Source organism: Sesamum indicum, linkage group LG4 (genome assembly GCF_026168435.1).
Source record: "Sesamum indicum cultivar Baizhima isolate 11 linkage group LG4, ASM2616843v1, whole genome shotgun sequence".
NCBI classification, from domain to species: Eukaryota; Viridiplantae; Streptophyta; class Magnoliopsida; order Lamiales; family Pedaliaceae; genus Sesamum; species Sesamum indicum.
Window position 1 is genome coordinate 20975501 of NC_142660.1, and position 19921 is coordinate 20995421.

General features: G+C 36.7%; 2 protein-coding genes across 2 annotated transcripts; one reads left to right on the plus strand and one right to left on the minus strand.

The window, feature by feature from the left end:
* The first annotated feature begins 4448 nt into the window (after nt 1-4448).
* On the plus strand, nt 4449-14842 carry LOC105161233 (aspartic proteinase 36). Its single transcript, XM_020693320.2, has 10 exons — nt 4449-5192; nt 6065-6194; nt 6343-6590; nt 9601-9825; nt 10827-10989; nt 11166-11239; nt 13048-13138; nt 13341-13416; nt 13933-14004; nt 14568-14842. The coding sequence occupies exons 1-10, from the start codon at nt 4969-4971 to the stop codon at nt 14714-14716; spliced, it is 1452 nt and encodes a 483-aa protein (XP_020548979.1). The 5' UTR covers nt 4449-4968; the 3' UTR covers nt 14717-14842.
* Nucleotides 14843-14874: 32 nt separating this feature from the next.
* On the minus strand, nt 14875-17095 carry LOC105161232 (transmembrane protein, putative (DUF2358)). Its single transcript, XM_011078855.3, has 5 exons — nt 16668-17095; nt 16193-16419; nt 15904-15984; nt 15238-15588; nt 14875-15149 (listed from the first exon to the last, which is right to left on the minus strand). The coding sequence occupies exons 1-5, from the start codon at nt 16891-16893 to the stop codon at nt 15048-15050; spliced, it is 987 nt and encodes a 328-aa protein (XP_011077157.1). The 5' UTR covers nt 16894-17095; the 3' UTR covers nt 14875-15047.
* Between the last annotated feature and the right edge of the window lie 2826 nt (nt 17096-19921).

Below are 19921 nucleotides of genomic sequence, written 5' to 3' on the forward strand. Positions count from 1 at the left end.
GGATGTTCTTTCTGCCTACAATGTGATCTTGGGAAGTGAAACTCTTAACATCTTCCAAGGAGTGATATCCACCTTCAATATATATCTCATTTTCTATTTTGAGTATGATAAGTAAGGGAACTCTAAAAAGAGCCCACAATCAAGAAAACAGGTACACCCCAACAATCCTGCAGAAGGAAATAAGATATCCCAAAAAATTATGAATGTAGCAAGGCCTAGGATACAACATTAACCAATAATATGGTCATCAAGTTTCCAAATAAAGGTGATGAAGAAAAAAATATTACATATAAAACCCTACTAGTCAAACAGACTAGAGAAGGGAATATTCAGCAAACAGGAAAAATTTGTTTCATCCCTAACAATAGGGGGGGTACCACAGTTAACTTTTTTTAATTTTTTTGAGAAAGGGGGAAGGGGAATACATAGCCATTCTTGCCCTACAAGTGAGGTCTTCTATTTCTCTTGTTTTAAGGGGATGTGGTTTTGGCTGCAGCTTGTTCAAGAGGAAGCTCTAAGGATTGCTCTTTAGGGGAATCCACCTCCATAGCTGTTAGTGCTCTGGTAGAAGGGGAGGCATGTACCTCTTGCATTACCATCCTAGAAGGTGTTCCAGATCTTCATCTGAAAAGAACTTGCCAACTATGTCATTCAACAATTTGGAAATCACAGTAAGGAGGGTGTTAGCCTGTTATCTGATCCACCGGAGGAGACCCAACAATGAGCAAATAAGTGGTTGCAAAGAGATTAGGGGCATCATCTAGGATTGCCTCGAAAATTAGAAATTTATCCTCTACCCCTGGGGGAGGATACCTATGCACAACAAATTGCCTCTAACAGGTCTCAAAGCTATATTTAAGGAAGGTCAAGGCTATCTTAGTTACCTCTCTATAAAATTCCTCTGATTTGTTGTCGTTGTGCAAGCAACTCCCTCAATAAGACTCCAAAAACCTTCGGCCCTTGTTGGAATTTAGGAATGAAAAATGAGCATCATTAGCCGCCTTCATCAAAGTTTTAGATTGATTCTTCATCAAATCCAAGATTTGTTGCTGCAAACACTTGTTCTCCTTTTAAGAAAGCTGACACTTCCCCAAGGTCTCTTTCAATTGCACCACCTCTGCCCCCATGCACTCTTCTAGTCTTTTATATTGATCTTCAACTTGAGGAGGAGGAGAAAGTGTAGGCTGGGGATGGGACAACATCTCCCCCAATATTACAACCGCCTAGGAGATAACTTTTTTTTGAAAAAAAAAAAACATTCAGTATGAGAAGTCAACAGTGATAAAGATGAAATACTTTAGTGATGTGGCAGGATAGCAGGCCATCCAAATCCTCCTTAAGGATAGAACACAGAATATGCTTAACCCTTGGAGTTAATCACCCCCTCAAAAACTTGAAAAATAATGTTGATCCCTTTCTCACTCCCGCACAAGGGACTAGTGCATATAAAGGCCAATCAAGGGAGAAACATTGGCACTTCAGGAGGGAACCATCTTCATCCCAAGAATGAGGGAATAGAGAAGTTGGAGGCATGTTCGCGGATCGAATGACCACCTATAAAGGAATACCTGATGAGGCCTGACTGGATATTCTATTGGCATCTTAAAGGACCCTAAGGGGGTGGAGGTTGGGCGCTTCCCCCGAGAATCACTAGACACTAGCATCGCTTGGGGAACCTGCAATGAGGGAGTTGCCCCCTCTCGTATAATAGGGCTACCCTAATGTCCCTCCCACAGTAACTTGCTGAACATAATTCTCTCTATAAATAAGTAACATACAAGCCAGTTAACAAGTCAAAAAGAAGGAGCGTAAAAGGAAGAATACTAAAAATGGCAATATCTAGGAGCTCCTCTAATGGGACCTCCTCATGACTCAAGCCAAAGTGAGAGAGAAGTCTCTTATCTACCAACCCCCGACAATCATAAAGGGAGGGACAAGTCCTCAAGGAGGATAGAAAGTCCTCAAGTCCTTTCCCTTATAGAGAAAGAGGTGATAGGGGGAGATCGTAAATCCACAATGGTGAAATAGGATAGCGGGTAGGAGGTAGAACATAGAAAAAACTGCGCTTTCAGTTCTTGGGAGCATTAAGGTAGGAAGAAAATGAACTACACAACGTGGGAAGTAGTGGAAAATACATTTTCAATTGAAAAAATGTAAAAAAAAAGCTTCTTCCTAGGGTGGGACACCATTAAAAAAGAAAAACCATCACAAATTTTACCAAAAGGCGAAAAGAGTTGCGCGCTAACTAGTTTTAGGGAATCTAGAAAATTTGAGCAACCTCCTCATAAAAATTGAGGAATAGGAAAAGCATAGACTTGCTTTAAATTGGGCAGTGAAAAAACATAAACAACTTGGGGATGAAGCATGAGGCTGATTATCAGAGGAGGGAAGAAGGATGATATAACCCTTAGGAATACCATATTCCTTTGTCAAACAGTGAAGGTCGACATCCTTGAAGAAGGAGGGTGTCCTATTCATCAAAGATGCCATTTAAAAACCTAGGAAATTAAAGGAGGATGATGAACTTAAAATAAGAAAATAAGAGTAATACGGAAGTAGAAAAACACAAAAGAAAAGGAGTAATGCTGCACTAGGAGGATGATAAAATTTTATGAGAATAAACTAAGAGAAATAAGAGATTAATAGCTCCAGTACTTTTGCTACAAAGATCATGGGGAAAGAGAAAATAAAAGAATGAAGAACACATTAGGAAGGGGACTAAATGACGCCCAAAATTATGCTCAACCCTCCGTTGGAGCCTTACTACTATTCTAAGGAGGAGGAAGTCTAGAGTGGGATTGACTATGCCAAAATTATGCTCAACCCAAGAAGATTCCCAATTCGTAAAGAGACTTAAGGAGAAGACCTTCGAGGTGCGAGGCTCGAAAAGAAAGACTTTCCAAAGACTTTCAGGCTAGGAGCCCAAAACTGGTTGAAGAAATCTGGGCTGTAGTAAAGACTTATTGGCTTATGAGGGGACACAGTTTCTTGCTAGCTTGGCTGCCAAGTCGGCCACCTCTACAAATGACAAAAAACCATTCATCCACGAAGGAGAAAAGTTGTCCATGTAGGTCATGGCATAACTTGGAGATATTGGTGATCATCCTCGCATCCCAAAAACCCCCTAGAAATTTAGAAACTTATCCGTAAGAGGTTTTATTCTATCAAGCTCCCCTTAGCCGGTAGGATTCCTTGGAAATTCTAACCAACTGGTTCCGCATTTGAGGGGGCATATTTGTTGTAGATCATTAACCCAAGTCCTATGCGACCACACTTCGTCATTTGATGGGGAATTTAAGATTATAAAAGCAAGCATTCTCCCCTTGATTAAAGGTATTGCAATTTTACACTAACATTCAAATGAGAGCACTTTACTGGAAACATTCTCTTAATCATTTTAAGGTTTCATACCTATCTCATCTTACTTAAGTTTATCTTTCTACGACTGTGTACTGATTTGGGCATTGGAGTAGCAACATTTGATTTGCAAATCTCCTCCTCAGGCTTGTAAAGAATCAGATCCAAGAGCTTTAAGTCCAAGGACTTATCTAACAACCGCTTTTTGCTTGCATCAACTTTAGTTCTTAAAATTCATTTTTTGAATTATTTTCAGAATCACTTTAATCCCTAAAGTTCATTTTTTGACTTGTGTTTAGAAGCCGGGGGAGGCACACTAGAGGGGCATAGAGGTGAGGTAAGTCAAGCGCGTGGTGGTGGGGGGGAAGCAATGAGGAGGCGAGGCGCGCAGTGGGGGGGGGGGGGGAGAAGCGACGATGGAGGTTAGATGTGCGGTGGGGGAAAGAAGCGATGCAGCAGGGGGAGGTGTGCTGGTGGGGAGGGGGGGCAGCCGACCGATGTAGGCCACCGGGGAAGGAATCAATTATCTGATATAAATAATATACCTATATATTGTATATATATATATCTGTATAATATATGCATATATATATGTATTATATTTATATCTTTTGTATATAATTATATAAGTAAAATTAAATTTGGACCATTCATCAATAGATAAGATCCAAAGGTTGATAATAAAGATACGAACAAAAAAATTAAAAAAAATGACGTGTGTGTTACAGCGCGAGCATGAGTGGTATTTTGTTTTTTTTTTTTTTTTGTTTTTACACTTGAAAGGGGATAAATTGTTAATTTATTTTTAGTGAGGGAGGGGATAAATTGTTAATTTTTAGTGACGGAGGAGGGCCCTTTTTGTAAATGTTAAATTTGATGTCAACTACATCAAATAGTTAGATAATTGAAGTAATCAATTTTTTTTTTTTATTTCAGTGCATAAAATATGGAATGTAGAGTGAATTTAATGACATGAGTGCATTAAGAAGTTGGGGATTTGCATTTAAACATGGAGCTTAGAAATTGACAGCAAAGTAATTGGAAGAAGATGATTTTCAGGTTCAGTGTCTCTGCAGTCTGCGCTGACTCAAGCACCAGAGAATGTAAGTCAGACATCTACATATACATACATACACACAGAGACGGACAAAGCGTGAGGTACAGGACTTGCGCCAAAGCGTCTTCCTTTCTTTACAGCCAAAACGCCTGCAAGAGAGAGAGATTGATAGAGCCCTTGTAAGAAAAAAGAACATTTTCTCTCCGTAGATTTGAAGTTGAGTCCAAGGAACTCCAACAACTCATACCATTGTATTTACTAAATTTAAACCCATCCCTTTTGTCCATTTTCCCAGTCCATCTCTCTCTCCTCTGCTTTCTCATTCTCTCTCACGTTTTCAGCTCACCTTTCCTGGCCTTATTCACCTTCCTCTCGCGCCCCTCCAAGAATCTCACATTTTTTCAGCGACCCATTAGCTAGACCAGACAAATATTCACATTTATTCGACCACCGAACTTTGGCTTCTTCCAAGAATTCCATTCATTTGATATTACTTGGGTTTCTTTTGATTTGCTCACTATTTGCCCATTTCGAAGTAATTCTTTGCGGTGGAGATGGATTCCAGGAAAAGTTGCTTGCTTGCGGTTTTGCTTTTGCTTCAGCTGATCTGCGATGTGGATGGCAATGTGATGTTTCAAGTTCATCACAAATATGGTGGCCTTGGAAAGGGAAAGGCGACGTTGAAAGCTCTGAGGGCACACGACTCGCGTCGCCATGGCAGAATGCTCGCCGCCATTGATTTTCAGTTAGGCGGTGATGGTTCACCCACTGACGCTGCGTAAGTCTGGCACGGATACTATTTTGATCTATAAAGTATTTGTGTTGTGTGTGATCATTTAAGCTTGATTGGTGGTTCGGGACTTGGTTTTGAGTTCAGGAGACTTTAATTCTGTCTTTAGCTATAATCATTTCAAAATTCAACTAGATGGCCCTGTTTCCGTGATTGAACATGTGAATTTAACCTTCAAGTAATATCTGTTTGATTGATGAGGAATGATAGAGGTTAACTTAGTGATTGTGTCCTTTTACCTAATTTTTTTTTTTTTATTTTGTTGTCTTGCTTTGGTGTTAAAAGAGTCTTCTTTTTCTTGATTTATTTCTGTTTATGAACTTTCTGTTAAGAATTTAAGGTCCATTGCTACTATCTATGCTTATTAGGTTGTTGATGAATGTAGAGTGCTATTTCTCTTGCATGCAGCTTGTGGTGAAGTTAAAAGCATGTATTTCTCTAAAAAAAGACTGTACATGGAAGTTTAATTTTTTTTTCCCTTCATTTGATCTGTCGGTGCCGTGGAGGTGGAGAGTTACATTAACTATTAAGGCTTCCTACCTTGGCCTTTATACATCATATTCTTAAGAAAGATGCATATATATACATATGACTGTTATGCTGTAAACATACCTTTGTTCTATTTCTATTTTCAATTCTATTATTGATTAATGTAGTTGTTGACTGTGTGTTGAAAAAGGTAAAGAGCAAAGAAAACTATTTGGCAAATTTGATTTTTACTTGAAGTAACTACCAAGCTAAATATTGTTAGAGCTAAAATATTGCTAAAGTAACTATAAGAACATTTCTAATAGTGTACTTTGTTTCTATACTACAGCTTCTGTTTGTGATCTCAATGTTTATTTGACAAATTGATGCAGGCTTTATTATACCAAAATCACTATTGGGACTCCTCCAGTCGACTACCATGTCCAGGTGGATACAGGAAGTGATATTTTATGGGTGAATTGCCACAACTGTGAGAGATGTCCCACAAGAAGTGATCTTGACGTATTTCCCTTCTTCCCTTTTTTCTTCTTTTTTGAAGCTTAAGATTGTATAGTTAGTGCTTTCATTATCCAGTACACGCTTATCACTCAAAACATGTTTTCTCGTGGATCTAGAATGACTTGTATATGGTGTTGGTTTGATGAACCAGATAACTCTGAAGCAGTATGACTTGACTGCCTCATCTACTGGAAAGATGATCTCTTGTAATCAAGATTTTTGTGATGCTGCATTTGGCCGTCCAAATCCAGATTGCAAGGCTGGAATGAATTGCGAATATTCTGTTACCTATGGAGACGGGAGCAGAACTGAGGGGTATTTTGTCAGAGATTACTTCAGACTTGATCAAGTCACTGGCAACCTTCAAACATCTGCCATGAATGGATCAATAACTTTTGGGTGGGTATTCATGGTTGATCTGAGTCTACTTTATGCTCTCAGAGTTCTAATTCTAGTGCATGAATCTTTCATGTGAGAAATAATTTATATAGTGGTATTATCTTGTCTCCGGTGTCAAAAGTGTTAAAATTGAGATTTTACATTGATAGAATTAGTCCTCAAAAAGCAATATGGATTAACACTTGAATGCATAATACATATACCTATAACAGGCCGACTCTCCATGCCTTATATCGTCGGACATAGGCATCTCGCAGATATGCTATTGGTGTGCGTGGAAATTAAATAAAAAGGAAAAATCCCGAAACGAGATGAACAAGGTACCAACATGGCTGATGAGTGTCTAACGTGGTTGATGAAGTATCCAACATGTTCTTGGACCGTTGGACGTTGTTTTTCTTTTTTCTTTTTAAATATCTTTTTATACATTTTATGGGTTATAAAATACTAACAATCTACCTAAAATTAATTGAGTTAGTCTTAAATTGTTGAAATCCCTTTATCTTTCCTATTTAATTTTTTTTCCCCATAAATAAAGCTTGAACTCTTTTTTTCAGCATCATAGGCTCCGAATCATATTAATAGAAGTCTAGCACCATCACCGCATGATCGCCATTTTTTTTGTACCTGTATCTGTAATTTTATAAATTCATTACCAATTAAAAACATAGATAGACGTATTATACGTGTGTCTATATTTTTATACATAAAAATTATCGGATAGCTTTGTCCATGTCATGTCATGTCTTAAAACTTTCTAGAAATGCCAAGTCCTATGTTCGTAACGTGTTGTGTCCGAGTCTGTGTATCATAGTACACAATCACGTGAACCTTTCCGGTTATGATTAGTGGTAGCATGTAACTTTCTGATTGAGAAGATCATGCAAATGACTATTTTGTGACATTTGAAATTTTATGAACCAAAAGTTAGAACTTGTGTCCTACTTTGACCTGGAGTATATTTGAAACAAAAAAAAAAAAAAAAATCAAAATCAGAATCATGTAGAATAGAAGTAAACAATTGTTTGTTGAAGAGAATGAGAGTAGACGTCAAGAAAATAGATTTTCAGACGGAATAATGAATTCATACATGTGAAAATTTATAGTAAATTCTTTTATAGTGAAGTTTTTAACTTCCAAAATCAAAGATTCCTGGTTATGAATGAGGTTGGAGCCTTACTTTTGAAGTCCGTATCTATGCCTAGGCCTTCTATTTGCATGAGGCCCCCGATATGGAAATACAAAAAAATTGGATATCCTATATCAGCGATGTATTAATTGGATGTATTGGTTCACCCCTTCTTGTGTTGTATTTTGTGATCCTCTGCTTTAGCTTGCCTTTTCTATATACCCGGGCCTGATGTTGATTTCCGATTTCAATTATTATGTCAGGAATGGATTTATCTATTCTACTTTTTATTAAAGAAAATAAAAAAGAGAGATTTGTAGTTTAGAAATCATACGACAGGATGAATACCTAGTCTGGTGATATGGAATATGTCTCGAACAAATTGAACTAAGTGCTAGAGTTTGGCATGTCTAGAACGTGAAGGTTTCATCTTTCTCCATTTTGTTATCCGCCATTCTCTAACGTAGAGGGAACACAAACAGTTTCAATATAGAACTTAAGGAACCCTCTATCTATAGGATCTTCTCTGGTTCATATGCATGGACCACTAGTTTTGCTTCTTCTATATCAGAGTATCGTCATTTGGATGTGCATGTATCATGCTCACCCATCCTCACAATAAGTAGATGACAGACCGGAACATTGTTCACTTGGTGACATAACATAGTTGTTAAATGCACCTGGCACATCATGGCATAAAGGTGCTCTGGATCCATGGCGTGCGGTACATGGAGCTGTGCATGCCTTTTTGAAGCATGGTGCATTTGCAAAAATAGTTTATACCATTAGTATTTTACTAAAATCAGCATGCTCAAGGTTAGGTTTCTAATCTTTTGGCCAAAAGTTTCAAGAAAAAAGCTAATTTGTTAACGGCTTCTGCTTTGTTTTTCTTCTTTCTCTCTCCTTCTGTTTTAATAGCAAGCCCAATCTTTTAAGGCTGGGCTTCATCAAGGCACGCCATAGCCCGCTTGGTGCACCATAAAAATGTGCCCTGGTGCACTCCATGGCTGCGCCATTGAAAACCCAGTGCCGTCTTTTGAAAATGGCGCTGGGTTCTCGCCTTTTGCACCATGCACATGGCTCCAGCCATAGCACGCCACGTATAACTATGTGATATAATGTGTTAACATTCAAATTTTAGGTGACTGTGCGCTGAATATATCATTATACCTGAATCTATAACAATTATCAACATTTTTCATGTCGTAAGCATGATGAATGATGACTTGTAGAACATTTTCTGTAAATAGGAATCTGAAAATTTGGCGACTATATTTTAAAGTTCTTTTATGCATTGAATTTTATTTCTTAATCAATTTTTCGGTATTAATATTTTGTGCATAAGAAGGAAAACTGCTTTTATTGAGATTCAATATCTTTGTTATATGTTTTCTGATATTTCAATGTTCTTATAGATTGAGATAGCACCGTCTTTACTTCAAGTTGTTTTAGACACAGATCTTGTTGATGCAAAACTTTGTCAAGAACTTCCTCTTGTGTGAAATTTAGGCTCTATTTGCGAGGCTGATTATCTAGCGTATGCAATAGGTTCATTATGTGTCTAGTACTGGAATGGCTTTTGGCTTCTTGCAACCTTGTACTTAACATTATGTTGTTACATTCTTTTGTCTTTCACTTCTGGGCAATGTCAATAAAGATTAATTTCTTCAGCCATTTTGTTTGGATACATCAGATATAGTGATTGGGTGATTAAGATCCTTGATTGCTTAGCTCCTCTTATATTTGATTTGTTTGTCCCATGTGTTCAGTTTCAGAAAGAGACTTGCTTCAGCTTCTGTTATAACTTCATTAAATTTTCAGTTCCCGATACAATTTACTTCTTGCCTTTTCTATATCTTACATCTTTATCATATAAAACAGATGCTCAGCAAAACAATCTGGAGAATTAGGTACCTCTTCTGAGGCAGTTGATGGAATAATTGGTTTTGGACAAGCAAATACATCCATACTTTCACAACTCGCTTTGTCTGGAAAGGTGAAAAAGATCTTTTCACATTGCTTGGACGGCAACAAGGGAGGTGGAATTTTTGCTATTGGGGAAGTAGTGCAGCCAAAAGTAAACAGAACACCACTTGTCCCAAATGAGTACGTGATATGAACTTGTTTGTACTTGTCCATTCTTTGGAAAAAATTGAAGTTATTTAGCTGTAAATATATGCAGTTTGTCTACTTTTTGTTGTTTGTGGCTGTTATGTGGAACTGCATTTTAAACATAGCTGGTTAAGTTATTGTCAGAAAGTCATCTGAAATTATTCTCATATTATATGTTGCATATAATATGAGAATCTTATCATTAATTATCCGTATATTCATAACTTTGGTTGTTGATATCTCTGATCCTTTTGACATCTACTCTTGTAATAATGATACAGGGCAAGAAATCTAGTAATTACCTCTATGTTAACCAAAAACATTTGATGATACCATATTCCCTAAAAAAATCAAAGAGACGCAAACTTCTGGACATTCCTAAAAATAGCCTATGGTTAATGTTTGTCAGTTATTGTAACACATTTTAAAATAGGGTAAATTACAACGACCTCCCCTAAGGTTAGTCATAATTACGAATACTCCCTCGTTTGAAAAATTACAAATACGCCATGATGTTTGATGAAATTATGTAAATCCTTGGATGGAGGTATAAAATTGTCAACTTTGCGCTTATAGTATTATTTTATTTTTTTAATTAAAAACTTATAAAAGAATCGAACTGAGTGGATGAAAATTTTTTAAAAATTATCTACTTAGTCCATAAAAAAATAAAAAAGTTTAAAAAATAAATAAAATTATAATTTTTAATCCACAAGGGCATTTTGGTTAGTTCAGCAAGAAATGGATGAAAACTTAATGGATTGGGCTAATTGTAGACGGCCGTTAGGAAGTATTGGTAATTTTCAAATAACGAGGGGGTATTTGTAATTATGCCAAACCTTAGGGGAAATTGTTGCAATTTACCCTTTAAAATAACCATCAGAATCTCACCATTCTTATTACTCATTCTAAATGAATATTCTCGCATACACTTTCCAGAGATTACTACATATTTGTGAGACTAACTATCCCTTTCTTTTAAATATTTATCATAGGCCACACTACAACGTTATCCTCAAGGCAATTGAGGTAGGCGGTCAATTTCTAAACCTTCCAACGGACTCGTTTGACACGGGATCCAGTCGAGGGACAATAATTGACAGTGGTACAACCTTGGCATATCTTCCATCTGAGGTGTATCAGCAGCTTATGAATAAGGTATGTCTAGAAAATCTAAGGATTGACCATCTAAAGGTTCATCCTTAGGATGAAAGTTTGGTTAACACAGTTTTCTTGATTGTTTCATTTTCGCATATATGCGTCTTAGTTTTGCTTCTTTCTTCTTCTTCTCTCCCTTCCTGATTATTTGTTTATCTATTCCTCTGTCATTTTAGGTGACGGGACAACAACCAAAAATGGAAACTCACGTAGTTGAGCGGCAGTTCAAATGCTTTTGGTACCGTGGGAAGTAAGTTTTGCTACTATGCAGGGGCTAGGTCTCTGTGCATGCATGTTTGTATGCAGACATATCTGTTTCTATAGCACACAAAGACACGCATAAGATAAGGTCCTTACTATGACACCGTTCATAGTATGTTAAGTGATAGTGATACTTCTCCAGTTCAGAAGGCAATCACTAACAATTATCATGCTTGGCATTGTCAGATTTACACAGTATCAATGTTATCTCTCTTGGTCCCATTGATGAATGGATTTTAGTTGCCTTTTGGTTATCTGTTTATAGATAAATTGGGGATAAGCAGAAGTTGACTTCGGATCTTGATGATTGAATTGGGTACTAATTAATACAGTATGTCTCCACCATGCTGTTTCACAAACTTAAAAAATGAAAGCTAGGATGGAAAACGTAATTGGGGAAAAAGTTAAGGCTAAAGGGATATGTTTGGGATGTAGCTAATTGCACCTTAACTAAAGGTTGTGCCTTTACGTTTTTCTAATGCACGGTATGTAAAAATTGTTCTAATAGTTCCAGAACCTGAAGTGAGAAAAACTCAGTAGCAGAAATGGAAGTGCTGATTCGTCTAGAGTATGAAGTATCTATGCATTGTGGAATTGGATTTAGTACGAAAAATAGAAATTTGTATTTTCATAATTTGAAGTCACATGTAGGGGCGTATCAAGAAATGGTATTGATGAGGATACCGATAGGTCGAATGACATTTTAGACATTCCACCTCAGTCATGATCGTCTGGGAGGAAGAGACATGCTTTCTTGGATACATCTCTTATGGATGGGTATTCTTGTATCCCATGAGGTTGTTACTAATGATAAAATATCTTTAATGGTTTCTCGAAAATATTTTTTGATTAAATCTTTAGACATTAAGTATTTCCAAAATGTGCCCATAAATTACTTGAACTGCTGTTGGATGGATTATAAGCATTGTTAAATCGGAAGAGATTTTGGTCACCATAGTTGGACAAAAAACTGGAGTACTGTCGTAAACAACTTTGATAATAGTTGAAAGTAAAGTCTCTGATATATTAGCTATTGATATTCTTGTGTCAACCATGGTAAAATGGTTAGTGGCAAAGACTGATGTAAAAAATAAAATCTTCGAATATTTTGTATGGCCTGCTAAGTTTATGCATCTTGTTCTGTGGGGATGATGTGGATGGTTCGTTTGGATTATTTTACTCAGTCTTGTACATGCTTTATCACAGTTGCAATGATTTACAACATTGTACTAAATTTAGTATAAATGCCTTATTCTGGTGACAAATGTGGAAGAATCCTATAATTGTCAGATCTATAATTGCATGTAGAGATCCGTAAGGGCTTATAGTTTAATTGGTTGAAACGTACCGCTCATAACGGTGATATTGTAGGTTCGAGCCCTACTAAGCCTACCACCCCCCTCTCTTCACCCTAACGGTATTTTAGGTTGCTGTTTCTTTGAATATAATATGTTTCCATGTACTCTTTACTTTTTTTGCTGTTGAAATTTTAATGAGGCTAAGATGCTGCAGTATGAAGTTTTAACTTATTATATATGGTTGGAGAGGAACACTAGAAACTTTCAAGATCTTTGTGGTACTCATAATTGTTTATGGGTTAGATTTTCATTTGTCTTCTTAAATGGCTGAATCTGAGAAACTTTTTACTCTTTTACTTTATTAGATGTGCCCCCTATATACACTAATTTACTTTTTCAGTGTTTTGGCTTTTATGTACCTGTATTTCGTGTTCGCCTATTGGTGATCTTCATTTTTCATGAATATCCCAAAAATTATGCATTCCAAATATTTTTGCAGTGTTGATGATGCATTTCCAGTTGTAAATTTTCATTTCGAGAACTCACTCCCTTTGGCTGTCTATCCCCACGACTATCTGTTTGAAGTCCGGGTAAGTAAACTGGGTTAATTTGGTTGGATATTTCAGTGCTGATCTCAGTTCATTTGGTTCCACAAGTGCTTTCACAGTTTCACTTAAAATGGAAAGTATCCAAGTGATTAAGTTCTGTGTGTTACTTCTTCAGTTTGTTTCTAGTTTTTGTCCCTCTAAAGAATCCAAGCTATACTCATATGGAGTAACTTTGATTTTGCAGGATACAGAGTATTGTATAGGCTGGCAGAACAGCGGAATGCAGACAAAGGATGGAAGGGAAATAACTTTGTTGGGAGGTATTTTTCATGTTTAATTTTTTTATAATAATTGATTTTCTATACGCAGATTTACGAATGGTAATATGATCTTTTTTACTTTTGTCTTCTCTTTTGTTGCTTTTTGGTTGTATCTTCGGGCGCTGTTATACATAACTCGAAGGCAGTAGCTCTAGAAGATTTGCAGAGGCACAGTGATACTGAATGCCACTATTATAGAACATATTTGGGGATGAAACATGGATAAACCATGAAATACTAATAACTAATAGTATAGGAATACGTTAACCCTTATAGAATAATTGAAATGACTAATAACTAATAGTATAAGAATATGTTAACCCTCATAGAATTTGCTGGTTTGACGTGTTCCTCTTTCTTATGAATAATAATGCAAAGATGTTTTTTCTTTTAAAAAAGTTCCGGGAAAGTCCATTGGAGACTTTAAAACATCAACTAGCAAGTCGACTGACTCATTTCCTAAACCGATCAAGATTGACAGACGCTATCATTTTTCCTGTTTATTTGTATTTGCAGATATAGTATTACAAGACAAGCTTGTTTTGTATGACCTTGAAAACCAGACCATTGGATGGACGCCGTACAACTGTGAGTATAGCTTATAGTTGGTTTGCTTCTACAGTAGCAACTCAGTCTCATAACTTCATCCTCATCTTCTAGAATAGGTTGATTTCGTAACATTTATGCATTGCATTTCCAGTTAGTCTGCAGTTTCCTTTTGGATTTCCATATACTTCTCATCAAATATTCAAAGCAAGGAAGAAATTCAATCTTTTAGTATGTTATTGCAACATCTGTAAAATAAGATTATAAAACAATGTGGAGTACGAGATTTTCTCAGGGCTTTTAACTCTGTTGATGCTCATATCCTTTTGGCGATTGCTTACGTTTTTCAATCATAGCTTCTACTGTATTGACCCAATGTGTTCTCCTGAAAACTTTTTGGCATTCTCTGACAACAAATTCTACTGCTTTGATGTTTTTAAAACTTTTGGAAATCCCTCCTGTCATTTTACGAGTCCGTGGTATTGCAAAGATGTACGACAGAAACAAAGCAAAGCAGTAGAAAGTTGAATTATTGTTGATCTTTAATTTTATGAATTTATCATGAAAATGCAACTTATGACTATATGTGGTGCTGTGAATCTCAGGTTCTTCAACCATCAAAGTCAGAGATGAAGCGAGTGGAAATGTTTATTCTGTGGCAGCACACAACATCTCTTCTGCTTTCAGTCTACCGAAGGTTAATGTTGTATTGATGCTTTTGTTTATAGTCGTCCTCCTCAAACTCATAGAATGAGTACTATGCCAAGTGTAGCTTCAGGCAATGCTGCTCTTGTCATATCATAGTAAATGTTTGATGCTGAGGACGTTGGTACTGAACCTTAGACTAATGAAATAAAAGTTTGGTGGAATTTTGTCTCTATACTTTTCTAAACGTCTTTTGTCTCGACAGGATTCTTACTTGTTAAGACCTTTTAATAGGATCATAAATTATATACAGCAAGGAAATCACACCCGTTCATGAGGTGGGATCGTGAGATTGATCTGTTCTTACATGAACGACTGTGGTTGTCTTGGAATTCTAGAGTCCTGAGACCTCCCGAGAATCACTTGTATAAGCTTTAGCTTCACAAAGTTGTCCGCAAGTACTGTACAACAAAATAGACAACTGCCAGAAACAGCGCAATCTGGTATAAATCTCTCTGAAAGCTATCATCCCTCTGGAAAAACTGGATCAAGACATATTTTGAACATCAGTCAACTGTGCATATTATGAATGTTTCAGAAAAATCGGATTACTTGCAAGAAATGTTTTACCTTTGTTGGATCACCAGTTGGGTCTGGATACATTTCGACATTCTTGTTTTCTGCTGTGAAACGGTTGGTCAAGTCTTTAAGGGAGTCGGAGACATCTTTTCCAGCTTCAAATGTGGCAAAGAGCCGTCTTGAAGCCCAGAAATACGCCTGAGCAACGAGTGATGATTCTGACAAATCCCACAACTCTTCGTGCTCGATAACTTGGCCACTGATCTGATTCAGAGTGAACTTGGAGTCGACTTTGACAGACAAGTCTCCTCCAATTCTAAAAATGGGAGACTTGGCCTTGCCTTTTACTGTCCACTTGATGTTTAGCACACTCGTTGATAACATCACCATCTGCTGCACACTCTGCACAAACGAGTACACAACTAAGACAAATTTGTATCAGACTTCAAGGGTGTATGAAAGAAGTTTGATCATATGATACTAGTTTTCAGATAATTACATAAGTCTCCTTAAGTTTACGCATACTATACAGCTTATTGATTTTGAAAGTGATATATAAATTTCTTTATACTGTAAAACATGACTGTCCAAATTTGGTGCATGGTTTTTGCTGGTAATATGTTGTCTAAAACTGAGAGGTGTCAGTGTAATTATCCTTAAGTTCAATAAGTAGTTTGACTAAACAAACAAGAACATTCTTGAACTCTGAAAACTAACCACTATGGGATTCTCAAGTGCATCATTCACCCAGAGTTGTCTCTTGTACTTGTCTCTTCCAGTGAAGCTTCTGACTGGATCCTGCAATGAAAACACTCATGCACAGCTAATCAAGAAACCATCAATCCTTATTCCTTATTTTTTCGTTTTCCCTTATGTTTCAATCATTGATGTTGAGTCGTTGACCATAATCCAAGGAACTCATCACCCTGTCCATACTACAGAACACAGAAACAGAAACAGGAGGAGATCTTAGCACTGGACGTATCAGTATGTTAAAAGCAAGTACCTTATATTTGACAGAAACAGCAAAGGTTCCAAGGGCACGATTGCCCTGACGAAGCTGAAGAATGTCTCGAACAAGTTGTCTGGCAGTGGATTCTACAGAAGGACTGCTTATGCACTCGAAATCATTGCAGAGTTCACCAAAGTCCATGCCATCCACAATCTTGTCTGCCTCTGATCTCTCTGAGGTTGCATCAGGAGACACCTCTGTACTACTCGACTCATTTGTAACTACATGCAACATATTCATTTACAATAATTAAGGTAGTAGTAGGGTAGCAGCAGCCCTCATTACAATTCATGAAAGTGCTAACAGTACTTGGCATAATCCTTTACTATTGGTGCATGCAACAAGTACATGTCATAAGTTCATCAAACTACATGCTGCTTAAATTAACTACAAAGCATATATGTGTATGACTGGGATGCAACAAACATGATGATCCCATGACGTAAAAAGGGTGAATGATGAAGGTTACCTCGGAGAGAGACATCAATTTGGTGAAGACGACACCGATGATTGAAGGAGAAAGCATGGCAGGAGGAGGGGGGATGATGAAAGACAATACTAGTACGAGGAATAGCAGGAGTACTACTACTCCTAGTATTGTTGAGAGCACGGCGTAGTAGTAATAAATTCAAGCTGTGAGAAGAAGAAGAAGAAGATGAAGTGATGGGAGGGAAAGCAGCAGAAGGGGTGATCATGTCTTTTCTGTGTGTCTGAAAATTCTCCCCATTCTGCAAAAATCTGCAAGAATTTGGACTATTGATGATGATGATGATGATGAGCAAGAGATCTTTTGTTTGTGTTGTGTGTTGTGTGTGTGTGTTTGCTTGGGATCCCACAAAATCTTGGATAAGGTGTGTGGTTTGCTATGTGGTCTGAATGCATTTGGATTTGGAAGGCCATCACTTAAACTACTACATATGATATGATGCGCACCTTTGTCCAATTGGGGAAACCACAACTGCTCTTAATTCCCTCAAAAAGTGCTACAATACTGAATTAGTTAAATTTTTCACACTATGTTTTATATAATGATTATCATAAGTTTCTATGTCAATGGGAGCATGATTCAGGACTTCTTTTTTTTATCCCAAGATGATAATTAAAAAAAAAAAGTAAATCATAATGAGTTCTCCTGAATTTTAGCATAAATATAAATACTCTATCGTTATTTCAAAAATTATCAATTTCAAATTTTCATTCAAGGATGACATACTTTTATAAAATATCTCGAGTATTGACAATTTTTTAAACAATGATGTGATATTCATAATTATGTCAATTTTTAAAGAGCTCATTGTAAACCTAAAAAATATTTGTTGCATGTGGGCTTTTTCAAATATTTTATTATTAAGTATAGTCTTACTTTTTAATATTTGATCCGTCTATTCAGTACTTATAAAATGAACACGTGTGTGAATCATACATTTTTTTCAAAAAAAGATATATATTAAATTTATATTGAAATTCATAAAAAAGGTATTAAAAAAATTATTAATTCTTTTTACAAGAGAAGATTATAAAAATAACAACTAAAAATAAATAAACTCATTAACTAATTTTGAGATTCTTTTAATTGTGATAATAATACATGTTTCATAATATTTAAGCATCGAAAAATATTTATGCTTCTTTTAATTTCTTTTTTCATTGCATGATCAATTGTATAGACATAATTTTATAAGCATAAATATATGTTTGCTTGATATTTACAGTTGCTTTATGATAATTCTTCTTGATTTGAACTGTTAATTTTTATATAGTAGTTATATTTTTTTAATTTTAATTTTGTATTTGTATGTACTATTTATGTTGTTGTGGTTCCCCAAAAAATTGTTGATAAATCTCTACATCTTAATTTGCAATTTAAAGAGAAGAAACCATTTTTATTTTTGTTCAAAGGAATAAAAAGTTAGATCTTAGGATATAATTATCTGTATATTTTTTATTCTTCTTTTATGTATGAGCCATACTTTTCTGGGTTATGTAATTAAAACATTTGAAGAGAGATGAGTGGAATTTATGTCTACTATACCATTTAAATGGATAATATCAATATAATTTTAAAAGAAACTATTAATGTTTTATCGACTACAAAAAGAATTATTTTTTCGCAACCGAACTATATAGAATTTCAAAACTCGACAATATTTTTCTACGAAAAAAATAACTCATCGTGATAGGTGATGTTGTTGGAAAATATTTGTGATGGGAGAGGACAAACCATCATATGATCGGGACAATGGTAAGACCCTGGTCTCAAGTTGCGTCATTTGGACTGATTATATTTTAACTAATGCGCAACGAACTCTCCGGTGATACTTGGGATAGATAAAATGAATTATATATATAATAAGTTTGGGATGGTATGTTCGGCACTGAACCATCACAATCACCTTCATCTATGTGGCGGTTTAGGAACTACCAACAACTCACCCTAGAGAGAAAGAAAAGAGGGGTGCTTACCCCTTTACTCATCAGAGGCAAGGGCCCCCTTTGGGGATCTTGGAATAGGGGTCCCTCCAACACGGCCTCCCAAGACATGTTCCCTCATGAGCTTGCTGAACATGATGTTTTTGCCGAATACAAAGAAATAGTTAGTATCCTAATGAGACGCAAGAAAAAATACATAGTAGCAAACAGAAAATAAAGAGATACCCAATAAATCTCCTAAGGGTTCCATTTGAGGGGCCAAGCCAAGATGCCCTAATAGACTTTCGTCAATAAAGGATCAACAATCATAAGGGGCCACATTTAACCTAGCCAGCAGAGAAGACAAAGCAACTGTTCTTACCCCCACGTGCATAAAAGGTGGAGTTTCTTGAACACACTAACTAGGAAGGGACCAAGCATGGGGGTAGGACATAAAAATAACTGTTATTCCAATGTTTACTGAGATATGGAGGTGGTAAGAAGGACACCCCCTTGCGAGGGACAAAGCAAAAAAAATCTTTCTCAGCTCATTTAAGGCAATAACATTTAGCAGAAACATGTGATGTTACAAGGGAACCATGAAAGCGAAAGCCATAAAAAATTGAGCCAAAGTTCTTAAAGAATTAGGGACCAATTGGTTCAAAGGAACCTAAAAAAGACAAGCAACTTTTGAATAAAAAAGAGGAAGGAAAAACGCAAACCTAAAGTAGCTGGGCCTCGAAAAAACACAAACAATTGGGGGGGGGGGATGAAACGGACGACTTGTGAAGGAGTATACACAATAAAGGAAGAAGGAACGTGAAACTTTTGTAGCAACTGATCTATGGAGGAAGTTTTCAGAGTAGAAGACCCTAGTCTATCGGTGACTGGGGCACCTTCTCCTCCTCTTCTTCCTCCTCTTGGAGGGACCTCTTCTCCTCCTCCCCAAGAAGAAACCCAGACACCCTGTCCTCCCTAAAGGAAGACCCAGGCGTCCCTTCTTCCCCTAACAGAGACTTGGGCCCCCTCTCTTCCGCAAGGAAAGATTCTTCACCCTCATTTTTCCCTGCCTCCTTATTGGAATCCTCATCTATTAATCATCGTACAATAGCCGTCGCCTGTCGCAGACTCCTCCTATGGCCACTGGTAAATTGAGACAAGACAGGATTCATCTTCCTAGAAAGGGCCTCGGAGGTATCATCGTCCAAGAAGGTTTTCTTAAGGAAACGGACAGACTCACTAAAAGATGACATGGAGAAAGATGAATCTTGAAAAAGCAAGAAATGACAGAATACATACTAGAGAGGAAGGTAG

Coding starts and splice junctions, on each gene's coding strand:
- LOC105161233 (XM_020693320.2), top strand. CDS start 4,969: ATGGATTCCAGGAAAAGTTGCTTGCTTGCGGTTTTGCTTTTGCTTCAG. Junction 6,195..6,342: donor CCACAAGAAGTGATCTTGAC/GTATTTCCCTTC, acceptor TTGATGAACCAG/ATAACTCTGAAGCAGTATGA. Junction 11,240..13,047: donor TGCTTTTGGTACCGTGGGAA/GTAAGTTTTGCT, acceptor ATATTTTTGCAG/TGTTGATGATGCATTTCCAG.
- LOC105161232 (XM_011078855.3), bottom strand. CDS start 16,893: ATGATCACCCCTTCTGCTGCTTTCCCTCCCATCACTTCATCTTCTTCT. Junction 15,589..15,903: donor CACTTGAGAATCCCATAGTG/GTTAGTTTTCAG, acceptor TCGTTTGTGCAG/AGTGTGCAGCAGATGGTGAT. Junction 15,150..15,237: donor CAACTGGTGATCCAACAAAG/GTAAAACATTTC, acceptor GTCTTGATCCAG/TTTTTCCAGAGGGATGATAG.